Source organism: Enhydra lutris, unplaced genomic scaffold (assembly GCF_002288905.1).
Source record: "Enhydra lutris kenyoni isolate GAN:26980312 unplaced genomic scaffold, ASM228890v2 scaffoldscaffold78, whole genome shotgun sequence".
Taxonomy (NCBI): domain Eukaryota; kingdom Metazoa; phylum Chordata; class Mammalia; order Carnivora; family Mustelidae; genus Enhydra; species Enhydra lutris.
The window spans coordinates 878,355-903,214 of NW_019154162.1; the positions used below are offsets into that span (position 1 = coordinate 878,355).

The following is a 24,860-nucleotide window of genomic DNA, read 5'->3' on the forward strand; positions in this document are numbered from 1 at the left end:
CCTTCAGGTGAAAGAAGGTTTTTAATTCTCACATTACCCAGTCAAGCTCAGTTGTTTATGTGACATAAGTATTATTACTATCCTCATTTTGAATATGAGGATCGTGAATCGCATAGAAGTTAGGTATTTTTCCCAGGTCCCCATAGAAAGCAGAAGCAGACCTGGGTTTGAATCCAGTAAGAGAAGTTCCTGAAACATCGCCTTTAAACACTTGGCTGTGGAAAGGGAGAGGATAAATGCTGACATGATTTACAAATTTATGCAATTTCACAACAAATTGACACATAATGTAATATCTTAAAATGGAATGTCAAGTGGAAAAGTGGGTATACTGATTAGTAATAATAATAATAGTTTAAGTAAACAAGATGTAGAACAAGTTGGGGTTGAAAGACAAAAACAAAAAAACAAAAAAACCAGCAATCTGTGCTTCATAGAAAGTAATCCAAAGCCATAGTTTGAGAAGCTAGATAATCTCAGTGACTGTCTTCCAAGTTAACATCAAAACACAGTAAACATTATACAATAAACTTAAAACTTACCTGTTTCCTCAGGTAAGTAGTCTCATTGCTCTAAAAAACAAACAGCAGACACACATGGTTTACAAGAAACATACTTTTGCAGAAATAATCAAAAATTATTTTTTTATAAAAATAAGGAATTGCGGCAAAGATACACCAATTAAATTTATAGAAAATGCATAATTGGAAAAAATAATTAGACTGAAAGTAAAAATTAAAATCAGAAGATAAAGGTCACCATAAAATAATAATCAGTGTGATTTCGAATTAAAAACATCCATACTTGGCAGATGTATATGTCAAATAAAATATCAATCAAATACTTGGAGCACTTGGGTGGCTCAGTGGGTTAAGCTTCTGCCTTTAGCTCAGGTCATGGTCTCAGGGTCCTGGGATTGAGCCTCACCCCACATCGGGCTCTCTGCTCAGCAGGGAGCCTGCCTCCCCCCTCTCTCTCTGCCTGCCTCCCTGCCTACTTGTGATATCTGTCTGTCAAATAAATAAATAAAATCTTCTAAAAAATCAATCAAATACAAAAAATAACTCCAAAATACAAAACAAAACTGTCCATTCTTACTAATTAGATGTTGGTTAACACTACCCTTACATGAGCCGCCTGTGTGGCAATTCCAGGATGTGGAGACCCAGGAGCCAGACTCAAGGAAGTGATCACTGGTTTTCCAGTTATGTTGCTAGTTGAATGAACTAATGGACAGCATTAAAGGAGAAAACCTAGTATTGCAAACTTGGGAGACAGTCAATCAGATGCCAGCTGAACTAAGTGGAATAGCTTGAGAATGATCAATATTCAATTTTTGCAAATAATGGCTAAAATAATTTGACCATCCCAGGTCATGCAGAAGAGTGAATTTAGTATAGATAGAATGATGGGAAGAAACATACTTTAGAGTAATATTTTAAATTTTATTCTCACAATTTTGATAAATCAGATAAAATATGAATGCAAATTATTTGAGGAATATAATTATTAATGTAAAATTAATAAATATATAACAAATATAGCATACAAGTGTTTATGAAGTATTTAGAAAAAAATTGATACTATATGTGTAGGAAAGGAATCCATATATGAAGCATTTTTTTCATTCTAAATTATCTGATAACAAACTATCTATAATTCAAGAGTCTAATTATAACCTCAAATTCTTGAATTTGAAAAATTTGAAAATATAAGATACATCAAAAATTTACAGTCACACTCAAATGTGCAGAGACATAATTTTGTTTCTTTTCCCCAGCTGAATTTGTTATGCTCATCAGCCCTGCTTCCCCTGACTGCAGAAAAATCTAACCTTGATAATGAAGGATAACTAGTTAATGCCTGTTTAAAATTTAGTGCACTGTGTAAATATTGGGTTGTACTGATGTTTCTTCTTCCCCCTTCTTTCCTTTTTCCTGGGCAGATCATTGGCTGGAGGGCTTATGCATTATCCCGCACTAGGGGAGACTTGGGGATAAAGTGTTGGGTTCTGTGGCTGCTGTCCATGTTACTTGCTATGGGCTCATGCTTTGAGGTCTGGTCATTTGCATTCTCTCAGACCTTCAGATCCAGCTACCATCCTCGGTCCATCCATATCCTGCATCCTGCTCTCATAGGCTAGGGGACCCTCAGCAGTCTACCTCCCACTATACTAGAGTGACTAGGTTATTGTGAAGAACCCTCAGACATTTCTGTGTCATTGTTTCCCCCAGACATTGATAGTTTGTCTCACTTCTGGAGAGTTTTTGCTCTGGGACCCTGCTGAACTTGAGACATCTCTAAAAAACTATAGCTGTCACTGTTTGGGGAATGAGTGGAGAAATAACTATATTTTCCAAAATCTGTCTTGTGATCAATATGAACATCCCCCCAAACCTCAGCAGGTTTCAGGTTTGCAGAGAATCAAAGAACAGGGCCTATACTACTGTCTAATTATACTCTTGTCTCCACCAACTTTCTCCAAACGTCCCCCACCCAGGCTAGAAACAGCTTTTGTTGTCCTTAGTGTGACAGAAAATGACAATTTTGCAGTAGACAGTATTCTCTAGTATTCGCTATACTACTTGGCTTCTAAAAAAAGAAAAAAAAAAAAAAGGCAAAAAGAAAACTACCCCAAATCTTTTAAACACCAATTTTTGCTATTTAAAAGAGTTTTTGTCTTTATCTCTTTTTTCAAGTATTTCCCTGTGACTCTTATTTTCCTAAGTCACAAGCAAGTAGAGCATTAAAAATATTTTTACAAATTGAGGAAGGTGGCCAGCATTTTTAAAAACGTCATTGTATATTTAAAATTATAAAAATGATTAAGAACTTACGTCCTCACAAAAGCTGCACAGGGATGTTTGCAGCAGCTTTATTCATGGTTGCCAAAACTTGGAAGCGACCATGCTGTCCTTTAGTAGGTGAATGGATGAATAAACTACGGTATATCCAGATGGAATATATTAAGCATTAAAGAGAAATGAGCCATGAAGCCATGAAGCCATGAAAAGGCATGGGAAAACTTTAAATCCATATTACTAAGTGAAATAGGCCAATCTGGAAAGGCTACATACTATATGATTCCAACAGAATGACATTCTGGAAAGGGAAAAACTATGGAGACAGGAAAAAGATTAATGGTTGCCAGGGCTTACACTTGAGGGGCACGGGGGAGGGATGAATTGGCAGAGCTCAGAGGAATTTTTTTTAGTGCAGTGGAACTATTCTGTATGATATCATAATGGTAGATACATGGCATTATACATTTGTCCAAACCCAAAAAATGCACAACACCAAGGGTGAACTGTAATGTACACTATGGACTTCGGGTGATTATAATGTGTCAGTGTACATTCACCAATTGAAAATGGTGAACCATTCTGGTGAATGATCTTGATTATTAAAGAAACTATGCATGTGTGAGGACAGGGAGTGTATGGGAAATATCTGTACCCTCCTCTCAGTTTTTCTGTGAACCTAAATCTCTCTAACAAATTTTATTTATTAAAAATAAGTAAAAATAACAAATTTTTAATTTAGTTTTTACTAAACTATGGCAACAATTTAGAAAACAGAAAAGGATCTTTTTTAATGTAACTGAATCAAGTTGAAAATATTTGAATATTGCAACAGATCAACAAGGAAGATTTTATATAAGTTATCAAAGGAAGAATTTTAAAAATTTTTCTGGACTAAAATTCGTTAGTGTTTTAAGTTTCCGAGTATTCCCCAAGCTTTATGAGCCATCCTTAAATAGAATCAAAGATAAAACTCCCATAGTTGTTCTCAGAGATAAATCTAGACTTGATCTAAATACTTGACAAAAGAAGAAAATTAGAGCTCAAATTCATTTACTATTTAAAATAGGAGCACATGTATTTCAGGGAAAATGGAGCACAAGTGTGGTTCAATCAAAGAGAATCTATTAATTTATGATCTGTTAATATAATTCAACTCACCAGGACTTTAAACAAAATACCCTGTATTCTCATTTGGATTTCTGAAAAAAACCATGGATAAAACAGCATTCAATTCTCAGTTCAAGTAAACAAATAAGTAAGTAAATAAATTATGTATGTGTTAAATAGCAGTAGAAGGTTATCTCTTTAATGTGATGTGGAGTCAGAATCAGTATTACATACTCAGGAAATATATAAAAATACAATTTTTTTGCAAAGTTTTGTACTGTGATTATTTAATATCGTTTAAAAAGTTTTGTACAGGGACACCTGGATGGCACAGTCTGTTGAGTGTCTGACTCTTGGTTTTGGCTCAGGTTGTGAACTCAGGGCCCTGACCTCAGGGTGGTGGATGGGGCCCTGCATAGGACATTGCCCTGAGCAAAGAGTCTGGTTAAATTTCTCTCTCCTTCTTCCTCTGTTCCTCCCTGCCTTGCTCTTTCTCTCTCTCTCGCTCGCTCATTCTTGCTCTCTCTAAAATAAATGAATCTTTAAAAAGTTTTGGACAGATTTTAGAAAATTTTTACAAAGACAATGGAGCAAGGAAAAATATATAAACGTTGACTTGGAAGAGGGTAAAGTGTTTTAAATATGGCTTATGACTATCCCCTTTAAAAGTTCAATAATATTAACTAAAACATACATTATTTAATATAAAATTATCTGGATAGAGAAAACAAGGGGATATTTATGTAATTTATATGACAGAATGTTTAATTAATGAAACAATTCATAAATAATGTAATTTTTTGAGATGTATTTGACATATATTTATTTCAGGTATACAGCATAGTGACTCAATATGTGTATATATTGTGAAATGATCACCACAATAAGTCTTGTTAAAGTCCATCATCACACATAATTACAAATTTATTTTTTGTTTGATGAGAACTTTTAAAAAGCTACTCTCTTAGCAACCCTCAAACATATGATACAATATTATTAACTATAGTACACCATGCTGTGCACTACATTTATTTCATAACTGGAAGTTTGTTCCTTTTGAGTTCCTCTTTACCCCTTTCCTCCAACCCCACCCCCTGTCTCTGGGAACCACCAATCTCTTCTCTCTACGAGTTCTTTTTTTTTTCTAATTTTTTTTAGGATTCCATACAATAGCAAATTTTAAAAGCATGAAATTCAAAGGAATTAATTTAATGATGAGTGTATCAACTAGGGTAAAAAATGATAACCTAATGATTGGTCTCACCAAAAGCATTTGAAAATAGACAAAGACACTATGTTCTTATATAGGAAGATGAAATACTTCAGAAATATCCATTTTTCTCCAAGTAAATGTGTCAGTGGAAATAACAAATTCTTAATCAAAATTCCAACGGACTATCTGAGGTAAAACAATTCTGAAATTCAACTTTAGGATAAAATAGACAAAATACCAAATAATTCTCCTAACAGAATAAAGCAATGACAAGTGAAAGTAGACAGCAGGATTAATAACCCTTATCACACATTACAATTTTTCTATAATAGTGTGGAACTTTTGAGGAAAAAATAAACATCTAGAACTAGCCCTGGATATATGAGTAGCTATTCATATAAAACAAAGGCATTCTAGTTGGGAGAACACATCTTCCTGAGACACACTCAAGCATCAGTATGGTTTAAATTCTTGCTAAAGGTAACATTTCAAAACAATGAAGAAAACCTGGCTTACACATTGAATCCTGTTGTGATAAACATGATTATAGAAACTATCCTGTTTCTCTTGTATAATGTAAGAATATTCACAACCAATCAAGTTTTTTCTTTAAATAGTATTAATATTACAAAAACAATTTGTAGTATTTTACTGGAAAGAATGGTAGTAAAACAAAACAAAACAAACAAACAAACAAACAAAAAACCCAAAATGAGTATCTCATGTTCTTCCCAAAGCAAGCACGATTAGCAGTTCAGTGCATTTCCTCCAAGTCTATATTGTATAAATAATTTTTTTGTTGTTGACATCATAACTTGATTTCTCAATCAACATTATGTTCATTTGCTGTTTTATCACATATATAAGCACCATTATTGACAACTAAGTAAGTTTCCATACTATTAATTCTTGATTATTTCCTTTAAAGAAATTGTATGGAACGTTTGGATTATTCCCTATCTTCCATCTTTACAGAAAATAATTTGGAAATAATCATGTACATAGGATTATTTGGTATAACACAGACTTTTAAACTAGGTCTCTCTGTAGGTGAACAGAGGTATGTTATGTTTGTCCCTTGGCTTTCATTTGGCTATACTCTCTCAGTTTGTTTGCACAAGAGATAAATATAAAGTTGTTGATTTTTTTAATTTCTCCCTCCTATAAATTATTGTTTTATTTAGTATTAAAAAGGTTCAGAAAGGAAGTGAAATAGTTTTGTAAAATAAGCCCTTAAAAAGCAAGCAATTATAGTTATTTTTATGTGGGCTAATCAGTATCCTTTTAAATGTGCAATCAAGTGGTATCTATAATTATTTGAGCCACTTGGCTCACACATACAATTGAAACTACTAAAATTCACTCGCTTACTTTTCTTTCCTACTCCTTCAGGGCTTATAACTAAGAGCTGATTTTTTTCCCCCCCTCTTCATAAAGCTTAGTTTTGGAGGAATTCCAGTACCAGGCAAACCTGGGACCTTTTTAAAGAAAAACTTCCATGGATGTATTGAAAACCTTTACTACAATGGAATAAATATAATTGACCTGGCTAAAAGACGAAAGCATCAGATCTACACTGTGGTAAGTCAACACCTTTCTCAGCGTGGTGGTTTCTAATACATTGGAGTAAGTCTTTTTCCCATCCCATTTCCTGAACTTCTTTATAATGTGTTTATATTATATTCTTTGAGGTCCTATCAGTCTCCCAGGTGAAAGTGGAGAGCAAGAGAAAAGGCAGGAACTGAGCCGGTGTGAACTGCGTTATCAGGAGGAACAATACATTAGAGGCACCTAGAGAATTCCATTTTCCTGGCTATCAGTTGTGTGCCAGCTGTGGGGAGTGTTGCAGCGTACCTTGTATTAGTCTCAGTCCTTTATTATCTCTGGGAAATGCAACAGTAGAGCCACAGATTCTATAGCTTGTGAATTGCATATTTACCTCCTTATTATTTATATTAAAATATGGAATTTTGAACAAGAGGAGTTAAACTTTCTGTGTTTTTGAGATTTACTTTGTAGCATTTATCATGCTGGCAAGTTACATCCTTTTCTAATTCATTAACATTTATCTTCCCCAATAGACTGAGAGCCAGAGATGGCTTTTTTTTCTTTTTCACCACTGCATACCCAATACCTAGCAGAGTGCCTTGTACATAGTAGGTACTCAATAATGGTGTTGATATTTCCAGTTATAATTGTGGACTTGTTCATTTCTCCTTCCAGTTCTATCTGTTTCACTTCATATATTTCATGTCTCTATGTTTTAGTATATACACAGGATTTCTGTCTTCCTTTTGCCATTTTTCAAGGTGTGTGCTGGTGACAAGTTCTTAGCTGTCCTTCAATCTATAATGTCTTGGTAGCTATTCCATTCTTGAAGGCTATGTTCCCCGTATAGAAGACTCTGGTTTGATTGTTGTTTTCTTTCAGTTCTTGAAAAATATTAGGCCACTTTCTTCTGGCTTCAATTTTTTGGGGGACAAATAAACTATTACTAAAATATTTTGCCCCATAGATAAGCTGTTATTTCTCTCTCAGTGCTTTCAAGATCTTTCCTTTGTCTTTTGTTTTCAGAAGTTTGACCATTATGTACTAAATGATATCTTTATGTTTATCCTGTTTGGATTTCATTCAGTTTCTTGAATGTGTGGGCTGTTGTCTTTCTCCAAACTGTGCCATTTATTTGAGTAATTTTTAGTTCTCTCTTTCTCTTCTCTTTTCTGAATTCCACAATGATGAATGCTACATCTTTCATCATAATCCCACAAGTCCCTGACCCTTTGTTCATGTTTTCTTCTTGGTTTCTTTTGTCTTTTGTTCAAATTGAGTAATTTCTATTGTAAGATCCTCAAGTTCACTCATTCTTTCCTTACTCTCTTCATTTGGTTATTGTGCATATCTGTTAATTATTTTTATTATTTTATTGTATTTTTCAGTTCCAAAACTTTCATCTCGTTCTTCTTTACCTTTTTTGTTTTCTTGCTAAGACTTTTTATTTTTTTGCTGGATCTTTCTATGTTCTTATTTGTCTCACATGTGTGGTTGTTCCTTGAAGGATTTTTATTATAATTGCTGCTTAAAACTATTTGTCACATAATTCTAACATTATTTTTGTCATCTCAGTGTTGGCATCTATTGATTACCTTTTTAAATTCAATTTGAGGTCTTTCTGTTTCTTGCTATATAACAAGAAGATTTTTATTTTAACTTGAACACTTTGGGGATTATGCTATGATCAATCATAATAGCTATTCTCTATTAGCTGCCTTTCTCTGACACTATTCCAATAGCGGAGAGGGGATTTTACCTTATTTCTCCTAGGTGGGTGGGGATAGTATCCAAGTGTTCCACTCAGACTCCATTGACACCTAAGGGTATGGTGGAGAAGAATGAGAGCTCCGGCTCCCCATCAGCTCTTCAGTGATACCTCCAACTGGCTGGGATGTGTATGAGAACCTCATCACTGTTCTCCATGTGACCTCCATTGCCATTGCAGTGTGTATGTGTGTGGGGATTTCTTTGTTATCACTAGACTGTGATGAAAGTCATGAGTTGGCACTAAAACATCTCCAACACCATCCCTGCAGGAAGTGAGTGGGGTTGCTCACAACTGCTGAGTGGGGGTATACAGTCCAAGCTGTACCAAACATGTGGTTTCAACTGATACTATAGGGAGAAGCTTGCTACACTCTGACAAAGCTTAAAGTTCCTGCTCCCTACTCAGTCTTTTCTGACCCAGTCTTGGTCAGGGGTTTCAAAACATTGCTATAGCATAGATGAATGGAAATAGGGTCAGAGTTCTTTGTATGGTGTTTGGCTGGCAGAGAACAGTTATTGTCTAAAGATACTCTGTCTTACTAAGCTATCCTTCTCCTGGGCCTTTGATCATAGAGAGCAGGCTTCTATTTGGGATTTACTTTTTATCTGCTCCATTTGGTCTCTTCAGGTTGCTGACTTCTCAGCAACAACTCTAAGATGTATGAGACAAAAAGAAAATCTGGGGAATTCTTTACTGTTGTTCATTGGTTCTCAAGATCCTTAAGCATACTTTCTTTTCTCCACCATTCAATCTTCTCAGGTTTATTTTATACATAATGTCTAGCAGTTTTTAGTTGTACTTAGTGGGGGTAATAGAGAAAATTACACTACTCCATCTTCCCAGAAGTGAAACTCCTTTTAACTGACACTCTTCCAAAAGCCATGACAAAAGTTGGCCACCACATCATTTGACAGGCAAAATCTGATTCTCTTTGTAATCTGGCCAGCAGACTGTAGAAAACCTATGGGACTTAAATGACCTTGATGTTTATTTTCCCCCTTGATAAGCAGACCTTATAATGAATACTTTATTGCATTTGGGCATTTGAATTTTATATAGGTAAAGCAGTTTTTAAAGTGGCCATTGGATTCCAGGGTGTGAGATAGACTTGCTTGAGGGGAATCATATGTGCGGTTAAAGGTTGCAATTATTTTAAAAGGTTAGCACCAAATTTCTGACTCCTGTAGTTCTGAAGAGTAATGATGATGCTAAGAGACGGTTAATTCTCTGACTCTGGTTCTAGGAGATCCAGTGATATTACTTACCCATCCCTGGCTCATGCTCAGGGGTCTTGACAATTATCTTATCCATGTGTACTTAGGTTGTCCATCTCCCAGTTGACCTAATCACTAGATTGCTGGTGATATTTTTCTTCAGTCTCATTCAGGAGACTTGAGCCATGTAAAATACACTCATGCCCATCCCATCCCAAATATTACTAACAAATATTTCATAATATACCAGTGTCATTGAGTTCAGTCTGCCTGTTGGCAATAAGATCCCACACTACTGGGAGTTTAGTTTAGAGTAATGACATGAATGTCAACACATATGAAAGTCAGGACACCATTTGCCATTGTGCAAGGTGTTGGCAGAGTGTGTTGAAACACAAGGAGCTCATGATATTGTTTACTTCCACTGTTTATAAACAGGTTCAATAGTATGCTAGCCTGAGCCTTCCATGTAAATAACTAAAATCCTCAGGGCTATATCCAAAAAGGAAATATCCATACATATTATGTGTTATAAATATCTTTAATGATGGCATATATTTAAAAATGTGCTGGTTACACAGAACAACAAAAAAAAGAGAACATGGAGAAAAAATGAACTTCTGAATATTGGAAGCTTTTCATCATCTCTTTTTTCTGAGAGAATGATTAACCAAAACTTTAATAAGTGTTTTGTTGATTTTATACTACTCTAGCACTTACCAAGTTGCCTGAAACATTGTGAGCATACTTCATTCCTTGGAGTTTAATTGGTGGTAATAATATGAAGCACAAAGATCCATTTAGCACTAATGTACTTGGGGAAAAAATAATCCCAAGAAAACTGTTTTACTTTGCAGGTAGACAACCTTTAGTTTTAACCTTCAAAACTTAAAGGAAAAAAAAAAAAGAAATGTATTTTTATTCCAAATTGCTTCCATCACCTTGCTTAAGTGAGAATTGATATCACTACACACACACACACACACACACGCACGCACACACACCTTTATACACCTAGTCTTTTTCCTTTAGGAATTCTGTGAGGGAAGGGAGAGTTTTCACTGTTAATTACAAGTAAAAACTGTTTTATTCTCCTACTCAGGCTTAAAGTGTTCCCCCAAAGACATAATATCAGCTACAAAATCAGCTTTGCTCCAAGTAACTAAGTCACTGATGTGCTAAGTAAGGGTTTTTGAAAGGGATGGTGTTTTTGTCCTTTGCCAGTGTTCACAGACTCTCATAGTTATTGAGTCTTGGAAAGTTCAGAGTTGAGCAGGAAGAGTTGAGGAATCAACAAATCAGGTAGCAAGGGTATGATGACACCCATAAATTACAAAATGTGATTCAAGGCTCAAGGAAGCACCCACGTTGGCCTCATCCAGTGGGACCTGCCCACTCCCTGGAGATTGAACAGCTGTTCCATGGGGATAATTCAATTTAGTCTTTATGGCTCGATTTGACTACAAGACGATCCTCCACATCCTGAAATGCAGTAAAACTAACAGCTTAAAGTAGACATAAAAAATACCTCTCTATTCTTCCTCAAATCTTTCATCCTATGCTAATACAGCACCATATAATAAACAATCAGAAAGTAAATGGCCCATTGAAGTGTGTGTACAGTACCTGTAATGTGGATTATTATATACATAATATAAGAAATATATTGCCCTGCTAGTTTCCTGAAAATGATTAATTTCATACCTTCCACTTCACAAGAAATGCTGCTTTCTTTCAGCTCTGCTTTCTGAGGGTTGCATCCCCTCATCCAGAGGCAAGGAGAATAAGGTGATTGGTTGTTAGCTGAGGTCTAACTTACTTCACTGTAGGTCTTAAAATGATTTTTTTTTCATTTAAAGGAAGAGCATAGTAGAAATGGTCTTGTTCCTTTACATTTTCTCCAACAGAAGAGGGGGAAAAAGTGGCTAATAGCAGGACTATGGATATAGATTTGGCTTTTGAGCTAATTGACTATATCAATTCACTTTTGTGCCTTTTTCTCCAAATAATTGAAATTAAGGAATTGAATGGGTGGTAGCCAAAATACTAAACACATAGAATGATACTCCCAGCCTCATGGCTGAAATCGCTTAATGCAATCCCGAAATGTGTTTCCACTCAGCTGATTGGGAAGCTTCTTGGTCTTCTCAAACCAACACCTGCGGTAACAGAATGGCTGAGAGAGCCGCTGCATTTCTAAACACATAGCTTTGTATTCTATGACCCCAACAAATAAAAGAGTAGATTGGCGACAGCTTAGGTTCTACTTCCTGAATCTGAAGTTTAGTTTATTTCCAAACCATATGAACCATGGAGTGGATTTTGAGTGCATATATCACAAACTTATTTACCTAATTCATCTGAGGAAATTGAATGACCATTTCCAGCCCAGATTTTATCAAATGATGGGCTCCATTGAAATAAAGAATGTAAAAAAGGTGTTGCCCAGTGGACTTGATGTAATAGGCATACAGGTAGGTAAGATAAGCAGGCTTCTGTGAGGTTTATTGTCTCTTGTTTGCATCTGCTGCCACAATACTCAGTGCAGTGTGGTTGTTTATTTCTTGTAGCTCCAAAGCCAAGAAAATACACTCAGAGATAAACAAAAGGGTGCACATGAAATCACACACACACTCACATTGTATATGCACACACACACGTGCATGCGCACACACACAGTGGCAAAGCAACCTTTGCCCTACCTGTCTGTGACCCAGAAGTTCATGAAAATTGCTCAGAGAAAAGTCCCTGGTGTCTAGTGAAGCCTATAATCTCTTCAGTTTGTCCCCAGGATTATGTTTCATCTCTGTGAGTATGCTCTGTGATAAATGATACTTTTCCTTGATGGAAGGAATCACTTGAAAAAGCAACTAACATATCATGTCTTCTCTCTCCACATTCCTACTGTCATCCACTATCATTTGACCAGTCTGACATTCACACCACCTGCTTCTCTGTTGTATGCTCCTCATAACCTGGAAAAAAAAAAATCTAAATTATTAGCTTCCAGAAAATTTTCTTCCTTTCTTTGGTGGGCACATTAAAGTTAGTTTCAAGATTGTATGAGGAATAATGTAATGTAAAGTTAAAAAAATAAACTAACAGTGGAATGGTCATCCTCTCTGAAAATCATTCTACCTTAAATCAATGTTATGACTTGTTTTTCTAAGATGGCCAATTTCATAGCTCATCTAGTAAAATCATTACTTGAAGCTATTAAACAAGTTGAAATTGTATGTTTTCTATATATTTTTGATGAATATTTGGAATATACAAAATAAAACACAAAACCAGCCTGAGAACAAAACATTGATCTCATCTGTATTATTTCATTTTTCATGTTTTAAATTTATATTTTATATAACATAGACCATATTTTATTGACAATTTTTTTTCTTGCTTCTTATAGTTAATATTTTTCTTAAAATATATTTTACATTGCTAAATTTTTAAAAAGATTTTGTTTATTTACTTGAGAGGGGAGAGAGAGAGAGAGTGAACATGAGTGGGGGTCAGGTGGGGAAGCAGTGGGAGAAGGAGGCTCCCCTCTGAGCAAGGAGCCTGATGCAGGGCTCCAACTCAGGACCGCAGGATTATGACTGGAACTGAAGGCAGCCACTTAACCAACTGAACACCCCAGGTGCTTCATCTTTAAAATTTTTATTAAATTTTTTAAATTTTTTAATCTTTTTATATAAAACATAATTTAAGCATTAACTCAATTCATCAGAGTGCCTTTAAGATTCTACAGTGGTTACAGGCTCCTGGGTGGCTCAGGTGGTTATGTGTCAGACTCTTGATTTGGGCTCAGTCATGATCTCAAGGTCAAGTCCCTCATTGGGTTCCACACTCAGTGTAGAGTCTGTTTGTCCATTTCCCTCTGCTCCTGCCCCCTGCTCTGTCTTTCTAATACATTTTAAAAAAATCTTTAAAGATTCTACTGTGCTAAAATTTTGAGTGTCTTGAATTTTTACTGCCAAAAATAATGTGGAGATTGCAAACATAATGAAAAGGTAATTTTCTAAAATTCAGAATAGATAACCAGGAGTGAAGATTATTGGATGAATAATTATGGACTTTTGACTCAATTGTTTATAGTCTGTACCAGTTTCCCTACACACACACAGTGTGTAGAAGCACCTGCTTCTCCTGCCAGTGCCACCTCATACTTTCCCCTCATTTGAATATTCAAATGCCTTTTAAAAGAGTGGGGTTAATTTGCAACAACTTGGATAGACATAGAGGGTAAGTCAAGTAAGTCAGTCAGAGAAAAACCAGTATCATATGATTTCAGTCATGTAGAATCTAAGAAACAAAACAAAGAAAAAAAAAGAGGCAAACAAACAAAACCAGTCTTTTTTTCAAAAAAGACTTTATTTATTTATTTAACAGAGAAAGAGAGAGAGAGCACAAGCAGACAGAGCAGCAGGCAGAGGGTGAAGGGGGAAGCACACTCTCCACTACACAAGGAGCCTAATTCAGGACTTTGGTCCTAGGACCCTGGCATCAGGACCCAAGCCAGAGGCAGATGCTTAACTGGCTGAACCACCCAAATCCCCCCCCAAACAGATTCTTAAATACAGAGGACAAACTGGTGTTTGCCAGAGGGGAGGTGGATGGGGAGATGGATGAAATAACCAAAGGGGATCAAGAATACATTTAAATTGATGAGCACTGAGAAATGTCTAGAATTGTAGAATCATTAGATCATACACCTGAAACGAACATAACATGATATGTTAGTTATACCTCGGTATAAAAATAAAAAAAAGAAAAATAAAAAGAACAGGTCTAAATGATACTTGAAATCAACTCAGGTTCTTTTCTTCTGCAAAACTTCCAGCTAATAACCTGAGTGTGTTTTTTATGCTCATGTTTTCCCCCAATAATATCAGCAATGATAGTCCCTTCATTTGAAGATATCTTGTTTCAGAGCGCTGTCTTATAGATAATCATGATGCCACAAATCACAATGCTAATATCAGAGGAGAGTAAAGGGAAGTGGCAGATGGACCTGTGGTTGTGTTCACTCCTTTGTCCCTGAAACCTCTGTGAGAGGCAGACAGGGGCAGACATTGTTATCCACACTTTATACTGAAAGATGCTTTATGCCCAGGACCCAGGAAAGTCAATGATAAATAGTCAGCTTCTGTGTCATTCACAGTCTTCTTCCTCTTCTTTTGGAAAGCACTACACCATCGGCTTTTATTCATTTTTATTATACATCTATTTTTTCCTAGGGCCTTAAATGACTTTCACACCAAAGTAGGGGAAAAAAATACAAGGCTGGGCAGCTTTGTGATAACACTGCTTACCTGAGAGTTGAAGACCAATGAGGTATTTCAGAAATGGTCCCATGTAGTTTGCTAATCACCAAATAAATCTCCCTGGGGCATCCCTTGCAATGTATGAGTGTTGGGGCAGAATCCTTGCCTTCATCCCCAGAATGAGAGAGAGCAGCAGAGGCAATGCCTGGGAAGAGCCTAACTCCCTTACAATCATGTGGCTGTGATCTTGGCTGGAGCTTCTCACTGGCTTCACGGCTCTCAGCATGTCCAGTTGCCAGCATCTGGCTGCCAGGCTCTACCTTCTGCAATTAAGGATGTGGCAAAGAGTCTTCATTGGGATTTTTTGTCTCCTTCAGCCTTTTGCAACCAGTGGCTCTTGTATTTTGTGATGGAAACTTCTTTGCTTGGGTTTTTTTTTTTTTTTTTCACTTTTGTTTTGTGTTTATTGTTATGCCCAGCTTCCTCCCTTCCGTGAGTCAGAGAACTCTCTATAGCCAGTCTTGCCTTTTTCATCATCTTTAGAGGTAGGTGTTTGCTATGGACTAAAAAGGTTGTTCTTCTAAACCTCCACATTTTTTTAGGCCAACAATTCACCCTTAAATACAGACATAATATTTTTTTTATTTTGGAATAGGAATATTAAATTCTAAAATAAGTTTTAGGTAGAATTTTTAAGTTTTTTTTTTTAATTTTCAGCATAACAGTATTCATTGTTTTTGCACCACACCCAGTGTTCCATGCAATCCGTTTTGCACCACACCCAGTGTTCCATGCAATCCGTGCCCTCTCTAATACCCACCACCTGGTTCCCCCAACCTCCCACCCCCCACCCCTTCAATCCCCTCAGATTGTTTTTCAGAGTCCATAGTCTCTCATGGTTCACCTCCCCTTCCAATTTCCCCCAACTCCCTTCTCCTCTCCATCTCCCCATGTCCTCCATGCTATTTGTTATGCTCCACAAATAAGTGAAACCATATGATAATTGACTCTCTCTGCTTGACTTATTTCACTCAGCATAATCTCTTCCAGTCCCGTCCATGCTGCTACAAAAGTTGGGTATTCATCCTTTCTGATGGAGGCATAATACTCCATAGTGTATATGGACCACATCTTCCTTATCCATTCGTCCGTTGAAGGGCATCTTGGTTCTTTCCACAGTTTGGCGACCGTGGCCATTGCTGCTATGAACATTGGGGTACAGATGGCCCTGCTTTTCACTACATCTGTATCTTTGGGGTAAATACCCAGTAGTGCAATTGCAGGGTCATAGGGAAGCTCTATTTTTAATTTCTTGAGGAATCTCCACACTGTTCTCCAAAGTGGCTGCACCAACTTGCGTTCCCACCAACAGTGTAAGAGGGTTCCCCTTTCTCCACATCCCCTCCAACACATGTTGTTTCTGTCTTGCTAATTTTGGCCATTCTAACTGGTGTAAGGTGGTATCTCAATGTGGTTTTAATTTGAATCTCCCTGATGGCTAGTGATGATGAACATTTTTTCATGTGTCTGATAGCCATTTGTATGTCTTCATTGGAGAAGTGTGCTTGGGTTTTGAATCCTTCATGATCAGCTCCTCCAATATCTAGAAGTTTATTCCCCCTCCCCTTTCTTGTCATTGCTTCTTTTCTAGCCAGGCCTAGATGGTTCCATGTTTCTGGAATTCACTATATGCATACGCACGTCTAAGCCTTTTCATTCCATATTGCTCCTGCACTGAGCTGCTTTTCTCCCTTGGCTCTTCCCTGACCTAGCCCCAAACCATCCATCCTTCTCTAAACTCGCAAGTAGGTTAACGTCTGAATCAGGATGAGACTCAACATGTTCAATGACTTCTTGAGGCGGAGCAGAGTACTGAAGCCCCCAGGTTGTGCCAACCATGGACCCTTGAGTTGCTGCCTTATGCGGAGGCCCAGAGAGAACTGGCAGTCAGGCAGACAACACTAGGTTCAGGGAGCCCCTTAGGATCTTTGGGGCTGTGGTTTTATAGCAAATAATTAGGAAGTTTCAAAACCTTAAAGATGGAACCTCCCTAGAGTATACCAGTATGAACCCACTACATTCCTACCCTGCCTATGTCAACCCCAGTGGATTGTCTGTGGCTCTCTGGAGCACAGTGCTATGGAGAATCATGGCTCCAGGTCCAGCCTGCATAGAAGAAGCTGCTATGACCCATAGGCAGAATCCACCATGGGTTTGGGAATCATGCAGTGTCAGATGTGCTGTGCCTGCTAGCCTTGTGTGGCCATTCCAGATCCCACCTTTGCCTCAAAGCACCTTTCATCACTCAGCTCCATTATGCTTTCTTTGTTGTGACACCCACACTTCTATTACATGACATAACTCAGCATTTGATTCATCATCATCATCTCAATACATAATTTATAGAGTATCTACTGTGCTCATAGCAAATAATCCTTGCCTTCAATGGATGGGAAACTTTAAGCCTCTTTTTGCCCCAGCATCCACAACCTTGGCATTGCATCACCATTTCAGAACTCAAAATTAAGAGCCGATGGACATACTTTGCCATACTTTGCCTCCTTATAACGTGCTTTCTATTCTCCTGGTCACCATTTTGATGGCCACCCCTCCTCACCTCTTCTCACTTGCCTTAATAGTTTGACATATACTTTTTATTCATTTTGGTATCTTGATTACTCTCAATGATTCTCTCAATTATTCCATTTGGTTTTATAGCTTCTTGCTTTCTTACTTTGACTACAGCCCTGCCCTCCCAACTGTGCTCCTGAACACCATTTCCCCAGCCACTGAAAACTACTGGCAGGATGCAAAATACATTACAAGAATTAAGGAAGAGAAATCACAGGCTAGGAGGTTCAGGAAATACTTCATGAGTGTCCAGGAACTTGATGTAGGTTTTGAAGAAAGACGTCTCTTTGGACAATTCCAATGTAATAGGACAATTCCAAGGTAATTTGAGCAGGGGCATGGGAACTCAAAATGAGGACATAGTATTTCTGGGAAACAAAATAAGCATAACGTTCTGTGCCACTCATCACGTTGAAATGTACATAATGAAGGCACTATGTGTTGAAGAAGAGTATAATCTTTGAAGGCAGTAAGATTAATTCCCACCATCATGACACAAGCTGCAGAAGATGGACAAAATTACCTGACCTCTTCATGTTTCAGTGTCATCATCTTCAAGGTAGAACTAAAAAACACCTGCTTTATAGATTGGTGACTCCTGGGGTATTATAGGCACTGAATCATTAATAGCTAATGACAGTGTTATAATTATTTTTATTGTCCCATTTTGCTCACCATTTCTCATTGTATGTTCCCCATGAAGACTATAGTCCTATGACTATGTCTATCCTGTTGTGTAAATGGCCTTCTGCAAGAACAACTCTAAATGTTTTAGGTCAGTGATTATAAATATCTTAGGAGCCACATACCCCTTGAAGAATAGAATGAAAATTATGAAAACATTTTATTTTGTATAACATTTTTGGATCACTAGATACCCCTGAAGTCCACCTACGGACAGTAAGTTAAGAGCTCCAGAATACATTTTAAATTACAAAAATCGTGGATAAAATCAAACTTTTTCTGTGTCTTTATAAATTCCTAATAATCTTATATAAATTTTCCTTGTTGAATCATCAGGGTCTCAATGAGCAGGGACCTGACTTTGAATCCCTTGTGGGACAGGTGGACGCGTTTCTTAGAAGCTCTTCACTTTGTGCCACAAGATTTAGAAGACATTTCTGTCCAGGTCCAGGTTGTTTGAAAAGGAAAAATTTTATTATATATATGTTTTAAAAATATATTGGCAAGTAGAGGGTAGTAACTGCTAACATGGGTAAAAGAGGACTTAATGGTCCAGAATGAGCACTTAGAAAAAATCAGGTACTTTCTCTAGGCTGCCAGAAAATAGACAGTGAAGGAACTAGATACAAGGAAAGCTCCCTCTGCCTTCCTCTTAGGCTGAGATTCAAACCCGGTCCAAGTGGGTGGTTGGGACCATGCAGTCTGCCAACAGCAACAAAGCTTGCCAGCCAGCATAGGTCTAAGCTGCCTGTGGGAGCTGCTACCAGTGGACAAAATGCTAGCTGAGGGCACAGCTGGAGCTCAAGCATGCAGAATTAGTGGGTTCCCCAATGACCATCAATGATGGAGGACAGGAACCCAGTAGAGTAGGCGGCCAAATGGTTTGTCCTTGCAGTGGCTCTCTCGTGCCCTCTACTGGCAAATCCTAGCATTTGGGCGGAAAATGTTTTCAGGGTCCAATCTCAGCATCAAAACAGGGAGAAGGAGGGCTTTGGAGCTGAAACTCAGAAACGGGTAACTGACACAATCGCTAATCTCTTTTCTTCCTTTTAAATTGTGGGTTAAAAACCAAAAGGCACAGGACTTCTGGAAGAGAGGGTAAGGAAGACAAAGGGAAGCACGTACGTGTTCATAGTTTAACATCACCTGCGTGTGGACTTGGGTGATCATAGCATGCCTCACAGGTGTATGAGCACAAACTCTAAATACAGGTACAGGCTCTTGTGAATAGGGAAGTATTAATTTATTTCATTTTGTCATTATCTATTTCCTCAATAGAAAATAATGAAACTACACTTACTCTCTTTTGTAGGTCCATGTAATTTACTACATGAAAAAGCATTTTTCGTACTCAAAAAGCTTGATGTGTGCCATAGGCAGACCTGCATTTGAATCACCCAAATAATGTACCCTTCCGATGAGGATTTGCTATGCCACAATTCTCCTAAAACTTATTCCTATATTTTACCTAAAGGTTTTCTCATGCAACTCACTGCCCTCCTTTGAAATAGTTTTATTTCTTTGCCATTTCTTTCCACCATTTTCTCTAATATCCTAGTTTGGCTCATCTTTCTATTCCTAAGTCAGCCCATGGGTTATCCATTCTCACCCAAGGTGGTCGATTATTACATCAATTTCCTCCCTGACAATGAGTTCCAAAATTTACCTTGCTTCTGCCAAGGAAACAAGCCCTTTGAAGGACATTCATATTTGTCATTTGTCTTTATTGCATCAATACAGTCCAGTAGCTAAATAAAAGTCTTCTCTTTTAAAAATAAGGATAATTTAAAAATAATTTAAAAATTTAATGATTGACTAGAACTTTAAGAAAGGTACCCTGAGGTCAAGAATATGGCTAAATGGACACATTTAGCCTGTGCAAGCCACAGTTGATATGTCTGTGATAGAAATGTGGTGTCTGAGCAGATTTGGGGCTGAGGGCATGCCCTAAAATCCACCATTTACCTCAGTTTTAGATGGTGCATTGTGGAAGCTTCTAAGCACAGTATGATTTTGTGGAGTGCTGCAAGAACACAGCTGAGAATCAGACCCTGAGGATGGAGCATTCAGTGCTAGTTTCTCAAGGTGAATGGAAGGTCGGGCAGCCCCAGAAGATATTTAGTTTTATATGCTGAGGTTTTGGTGAATGTTCATCATTCTGTATTCATGGGCAAATACAATACCCCATATTGAATCAGTAGTCCTCGATTCCTCCAGGAAACTAGAAAGCACATGAATTTTACCAGACTTTTAACGTTTAACAGTGTCATGACTGGCAAAAACCATTAAGACAATCTAAGCATCTTGGGTTTTTTTGTTTTGTTTTGTTTTGTTTTGTCTTGTTTTTTTTTTTTTTTTTTTTTTTTCATGTTTTTACTCATAAAATCAAGTGTTTATAACCAGGGCATGTTTTAAATTTCAGTGCTTTGTGATCGATATCCTTACAACCTCTTACCCTTTTTAAGAAATAGCGGGTCCCCATGTTTTATAAATGTGTGAAATAATTAGAGCTGATACTGCTCTGGGAAAGCACAAGAATCATCCTCCCACCAATATAATTAAATAAACAGCATATGGACCAATAAGTGTAATAAAAATGATATGTAATTCCCACTTTTCACAAGAGAATTCATGTTTACAGATTATAGGAAATTTGTGAAACACAAAAAAGTAGAAATAAAGAAAAAATCACCTGCAATCCCATCAAACAAAGTCAACTATAAATGCTGTGTCAATGTAGATTTTCTAGTTTTCTTTTTCAAAAAGAATATTATCTCGTGTAACTTTTTTTTCCTTCTTATCAACATAGTCTGTAATGAAAATAGTAACATACTGAGCATTTAGTATATGCCAGATACTCTGTCAACTGATTTTCATATTATTTATTTCAATCTTTGATTTCACCCTATGAAAGGACAAGTATTTGTGGTTTCATTTTGAAGTTGAGAAACATGAGTGTAATGCTATTAAAGCCAGTCGTCCAAGATGCATAGTTAGGAAGTCTCTGTCCTGGCTTTTTTGATCCCAAAGCCATGTTCATCTGCTATGATATGCTTTATGAACATTTTGTGTGTCCTGCTCTACCCACCGCATTTCTGAATTTTAGCTGAAGTAACAGTACATCAGAAAAATGGTGATCAACAAATGTTGAGTAAGTGAATGGCTTTCTTTTTTCTTTTTTTTTTCTTCTTTCTTTCTTTCTTTTTTTTTTTTTTTAATAGGAGGAGACAGGACTAATTTGAATTCCCAGCAGGGAAACTAGCACACTACAGATAGTTTGTACTTAAAAAATATTTACTTATTCTTGTGTTGGAATGATTATTATACCAAGACAAACTTGTAGCATCTGATTAGAGTGAGAATGCCTCCTTATTTAACACTGGAGAGTAGAAGCATCTTCTGAAGGGAAGCTATTCCTCTCTAAACCTAGTGATCTTCACATATAAGTAAAAGATCCTCAATACCATCTAACTTTCAGCCACCTGAGGCAGAGAATGAGAAGATGATCTCCAGTGGGTACGTAAATGGCTCTGTCAGTTAAAAGTATGTCTTTGGCTTATGTCATATTCTCAGAGCTTTGGGACTAAGCCACACATCAGATTCCCTGCTTCTCCCTCTCCTTCTGCATGTGCTCTCTCTCTCCTCTCCTTCTGTATGTGCTCTCTCTCTCTCCTCTCCTCAAGTAAATAAATAAATAGATCTTGAAAAAAAAATACGATCTTCAGGACATCTACCCCCACTAATGATTTCTATATCCCTGATGCAGAAGTAGTTCTGACCTACAGAGAAACCACTGTATGAGTCAGGAGTTGTGGCTTCTCTATCCATGATGGTTACTATGTAATTGGATAAACGTCGTGATTAACTTAGTTTGGCACTGTGACTGAGAAACATTCTTTAGAACATCTAAAATGCCTTTCAGGGGCACCTGGGTGGCTCAGTCAGTTAAGTGACTACCTTTGGTTCAGGTCATGATCTCTGGATCCTGGGATGGAGCCCTCTGTCGGGCTCCCTGCTCTGCATCTCCCTCTTCCTCTGCCTGCCGCTCTGCCTACTTGTACCTGTGCTTGCTCTCTCTCTCTCCCTGTCAAATAAATAAATAAAACCTTGAAAACATTGTCTGAAATACCTTTCAACAGAAACATTTCATTAAGGAGAATTATTTAAAAGGCCTCTATCGCTGTATTAGTTTACAAAGTCTTACATATCAAACTACCATAGACTAGCTTGGTTCAAACAATAGAAATTTACGTTCTTATAGTTCTGGAGAGTAGAATTCTGAGATCAGGGTATTGGGAGGTTTGTTTTCTCCTGAGGCCTCTCTCCTTGGTTTGCACTTGGGCATCATCTGCCTAGGTCCTTAACTGGCCTCTCATCTGTTTCTCCATACAGCTGATTTTTCTGTGTCCAATTTTCCTCTTCTTGTACAGACACCAGTTAGATTGGATTAGAGGTGACCCTAATGACCTCATTTTAACTTCATCCCCTCTTTATAGGTCTCATCTCCAAATACTATCCCATTCTGAAGTGCTGGGGGTTAGAGTAACAACATATCGATTCTGGGGAAACACAATTCAGATCATAACAGTCACTTAAAGTTTTATTATCTGAAGACCACAGGAAGTATTTGTATTAGTTATCTGTAGCCTTCCCTGCCCCCTCAACAAAATATTAACATAGAGACTAGAAGCCGCAGGAAGTAGTTAGAGACTCAGACTATTTCACCTTTCAAGGAAGCCATTCTTACTCTGTGGCTTCTATCCTAAGAGTCCCAGCAAGCTTCTGGAACTTGAGGTATCATATCTACATCAAAGCTTCAGTGGGGGTGGGGAGGTGGGGGGGTGGGGGGGTAGGGGGGAGGCAAAAGAGTATCCCTGCCAGCTGAGTCAGCACTTCTTAAGGCTTCCAGGAAGTCCCAACCAATGCTTCTGCCCTGCCATGCCTCATAAACCAGACTAAGTTACCTGAGCATACAGATCTGCAGGGGGACTGGAGACATGTAGCCACCCACTTGAACATAGTGCTACCTCAAATAAATTGGAGTTCCACTACAAGAAAGGCAAGGAGAATGGATTTTCAGTAGGTAAACTAGGGATCTTTACCCAAGTCTCGTTGAACAATAAAGGTCAGTATATGAGAATTCTCATGTAAAAAGTGTTACAGTTTTTACTTTGGTGTCAAGGTCTACCATCACTATTATAAGGACACTTTGGACTTGTGCAATCCAATATGGTAGCCACTAGCCATGTGTGGCTATTGAGCATTTGAAATTTGGCTAGATCAAATTGAGATATGCTGGAAAGAGTAAATAAAAAACACAACTCAATAATTTTAGTATTGACTACATGTTTAAATAATATTTGTTTAATAACATTAAATAATATAAATGCCCAATATTCAAATTAAAATTAAGTTAATTAAATTAATCTCTTTCATTTTACTTCTTTCTTTTTAATATAGTTACAGAAAACTTTATTTATATATTTATTTATTTTTAAGTATTTTATTTGTTTATTTGAAAAAGAAAGAACAGAGTGAGAGAGAGAAGGATAGGGGCTGGGGTGGAGGGGGGACAGAGGGAGAGGGAGAAGCAGACTCCCCACAGAGCAGGAAGCCTGACTCAGGGCTCTACCCCAGGACCTTGGGGTCATAACATATGCTACAGGCAGACCCTTAACCAACTGAGAAACCCAGGTATCCTGCTACAGAAAATGTGAAAATACCTATGTGCCTCACATACTATTTCTCTTAGACAGTGTTGATCTAGCATATTCACCACCCCAAACATAGGTATTACAGTTTTAGCTTCTATTTTTTAAAGCTATTTTTATTAGGAAAACTTTTAAAATGTTTATTTAGAGATAATAATAATCAGAATTAGATATGTTTCTTCTCCTTTCTAAATCATTATTGATAAAATTGAGAAGTTGCTTTTTATAATGCATTCATTTTTGAGCTGTAAATTTGTTTAATTTTCAAGACCAGATAAAGGCACTTGCCCTGCACACACACTTGATACATTTCAGTCTCTTCCTAAGACACAAGAAGCCCATGCTATGTTTTCAGAGCTAAGAACATTTGTTCCTCACTGAAGTTAATTTAGTCTATAAAGGCATAATGTACATGCTTGTAGAGTAGAAAGTTGCTTTGTTTGTGGGCCAAGCAGTTTGTACAAGAAAGTTTATTTAAACGGAAAAAGTAAATACATGTTCACACACACACACACACACACACACACACACACACATAGGCTGACACACACATGCTCACACGTGACACTTTCTTTTGACTTGGTTACCATAATGACTTGTCACCTTTGCCTACTTTGTTGGGGTAGACACATAATTAACGACTGAAATGGAGGGAACAAATCTTACTCAGTTGTGGGAACCACTTGAAAAGTAGTAGTCATTGGGTTTCATATCCAGCTTCTTCTATCCGTACTTGGATTAATTGCTATTATTTATTTCTCTCAATAATCCACACTTATAGCAGCTACTAATTCTCAATACTGTTGTCATGAATACTTTCAAACGATACTTGGAAAACTATTTAATTTAAATTTCCATTATAAAAGTTTTAATTTTTCATTTTAAATAAATTTTAAATGGAGAAAAAATC

At 37.2% G+C, this 24,860-nt stretch overlaps 1 protein-coding gene across 3 annotated transcripts in view; it reads left to right on the top strand.

Annotated features, from left to right (window-relative positions):
- LOC111160860 (contactin associated protein like 5) overlaps nt 1-24,860 on the top strand; it is an 823,942-nt gene that overhangs the window by 406,656 nt on the left and 392,426 nt on the right. For 2 of the 3 annotated variants that reach the window (XM_022524243.1, XM_022524245.1), the window contains one exon: nt 6,562-6,705. In XM_022524243.1, the coding sequence (XP_022379951.1) occupies nt 6,562-6,705 (144 nt within the window). The remainder of the gene's footprint in view (nt 1-6,561; nt 6,706-24,860) is intronic. The other variant, XM_022524244.1, reaches the window with a different exon arrangement.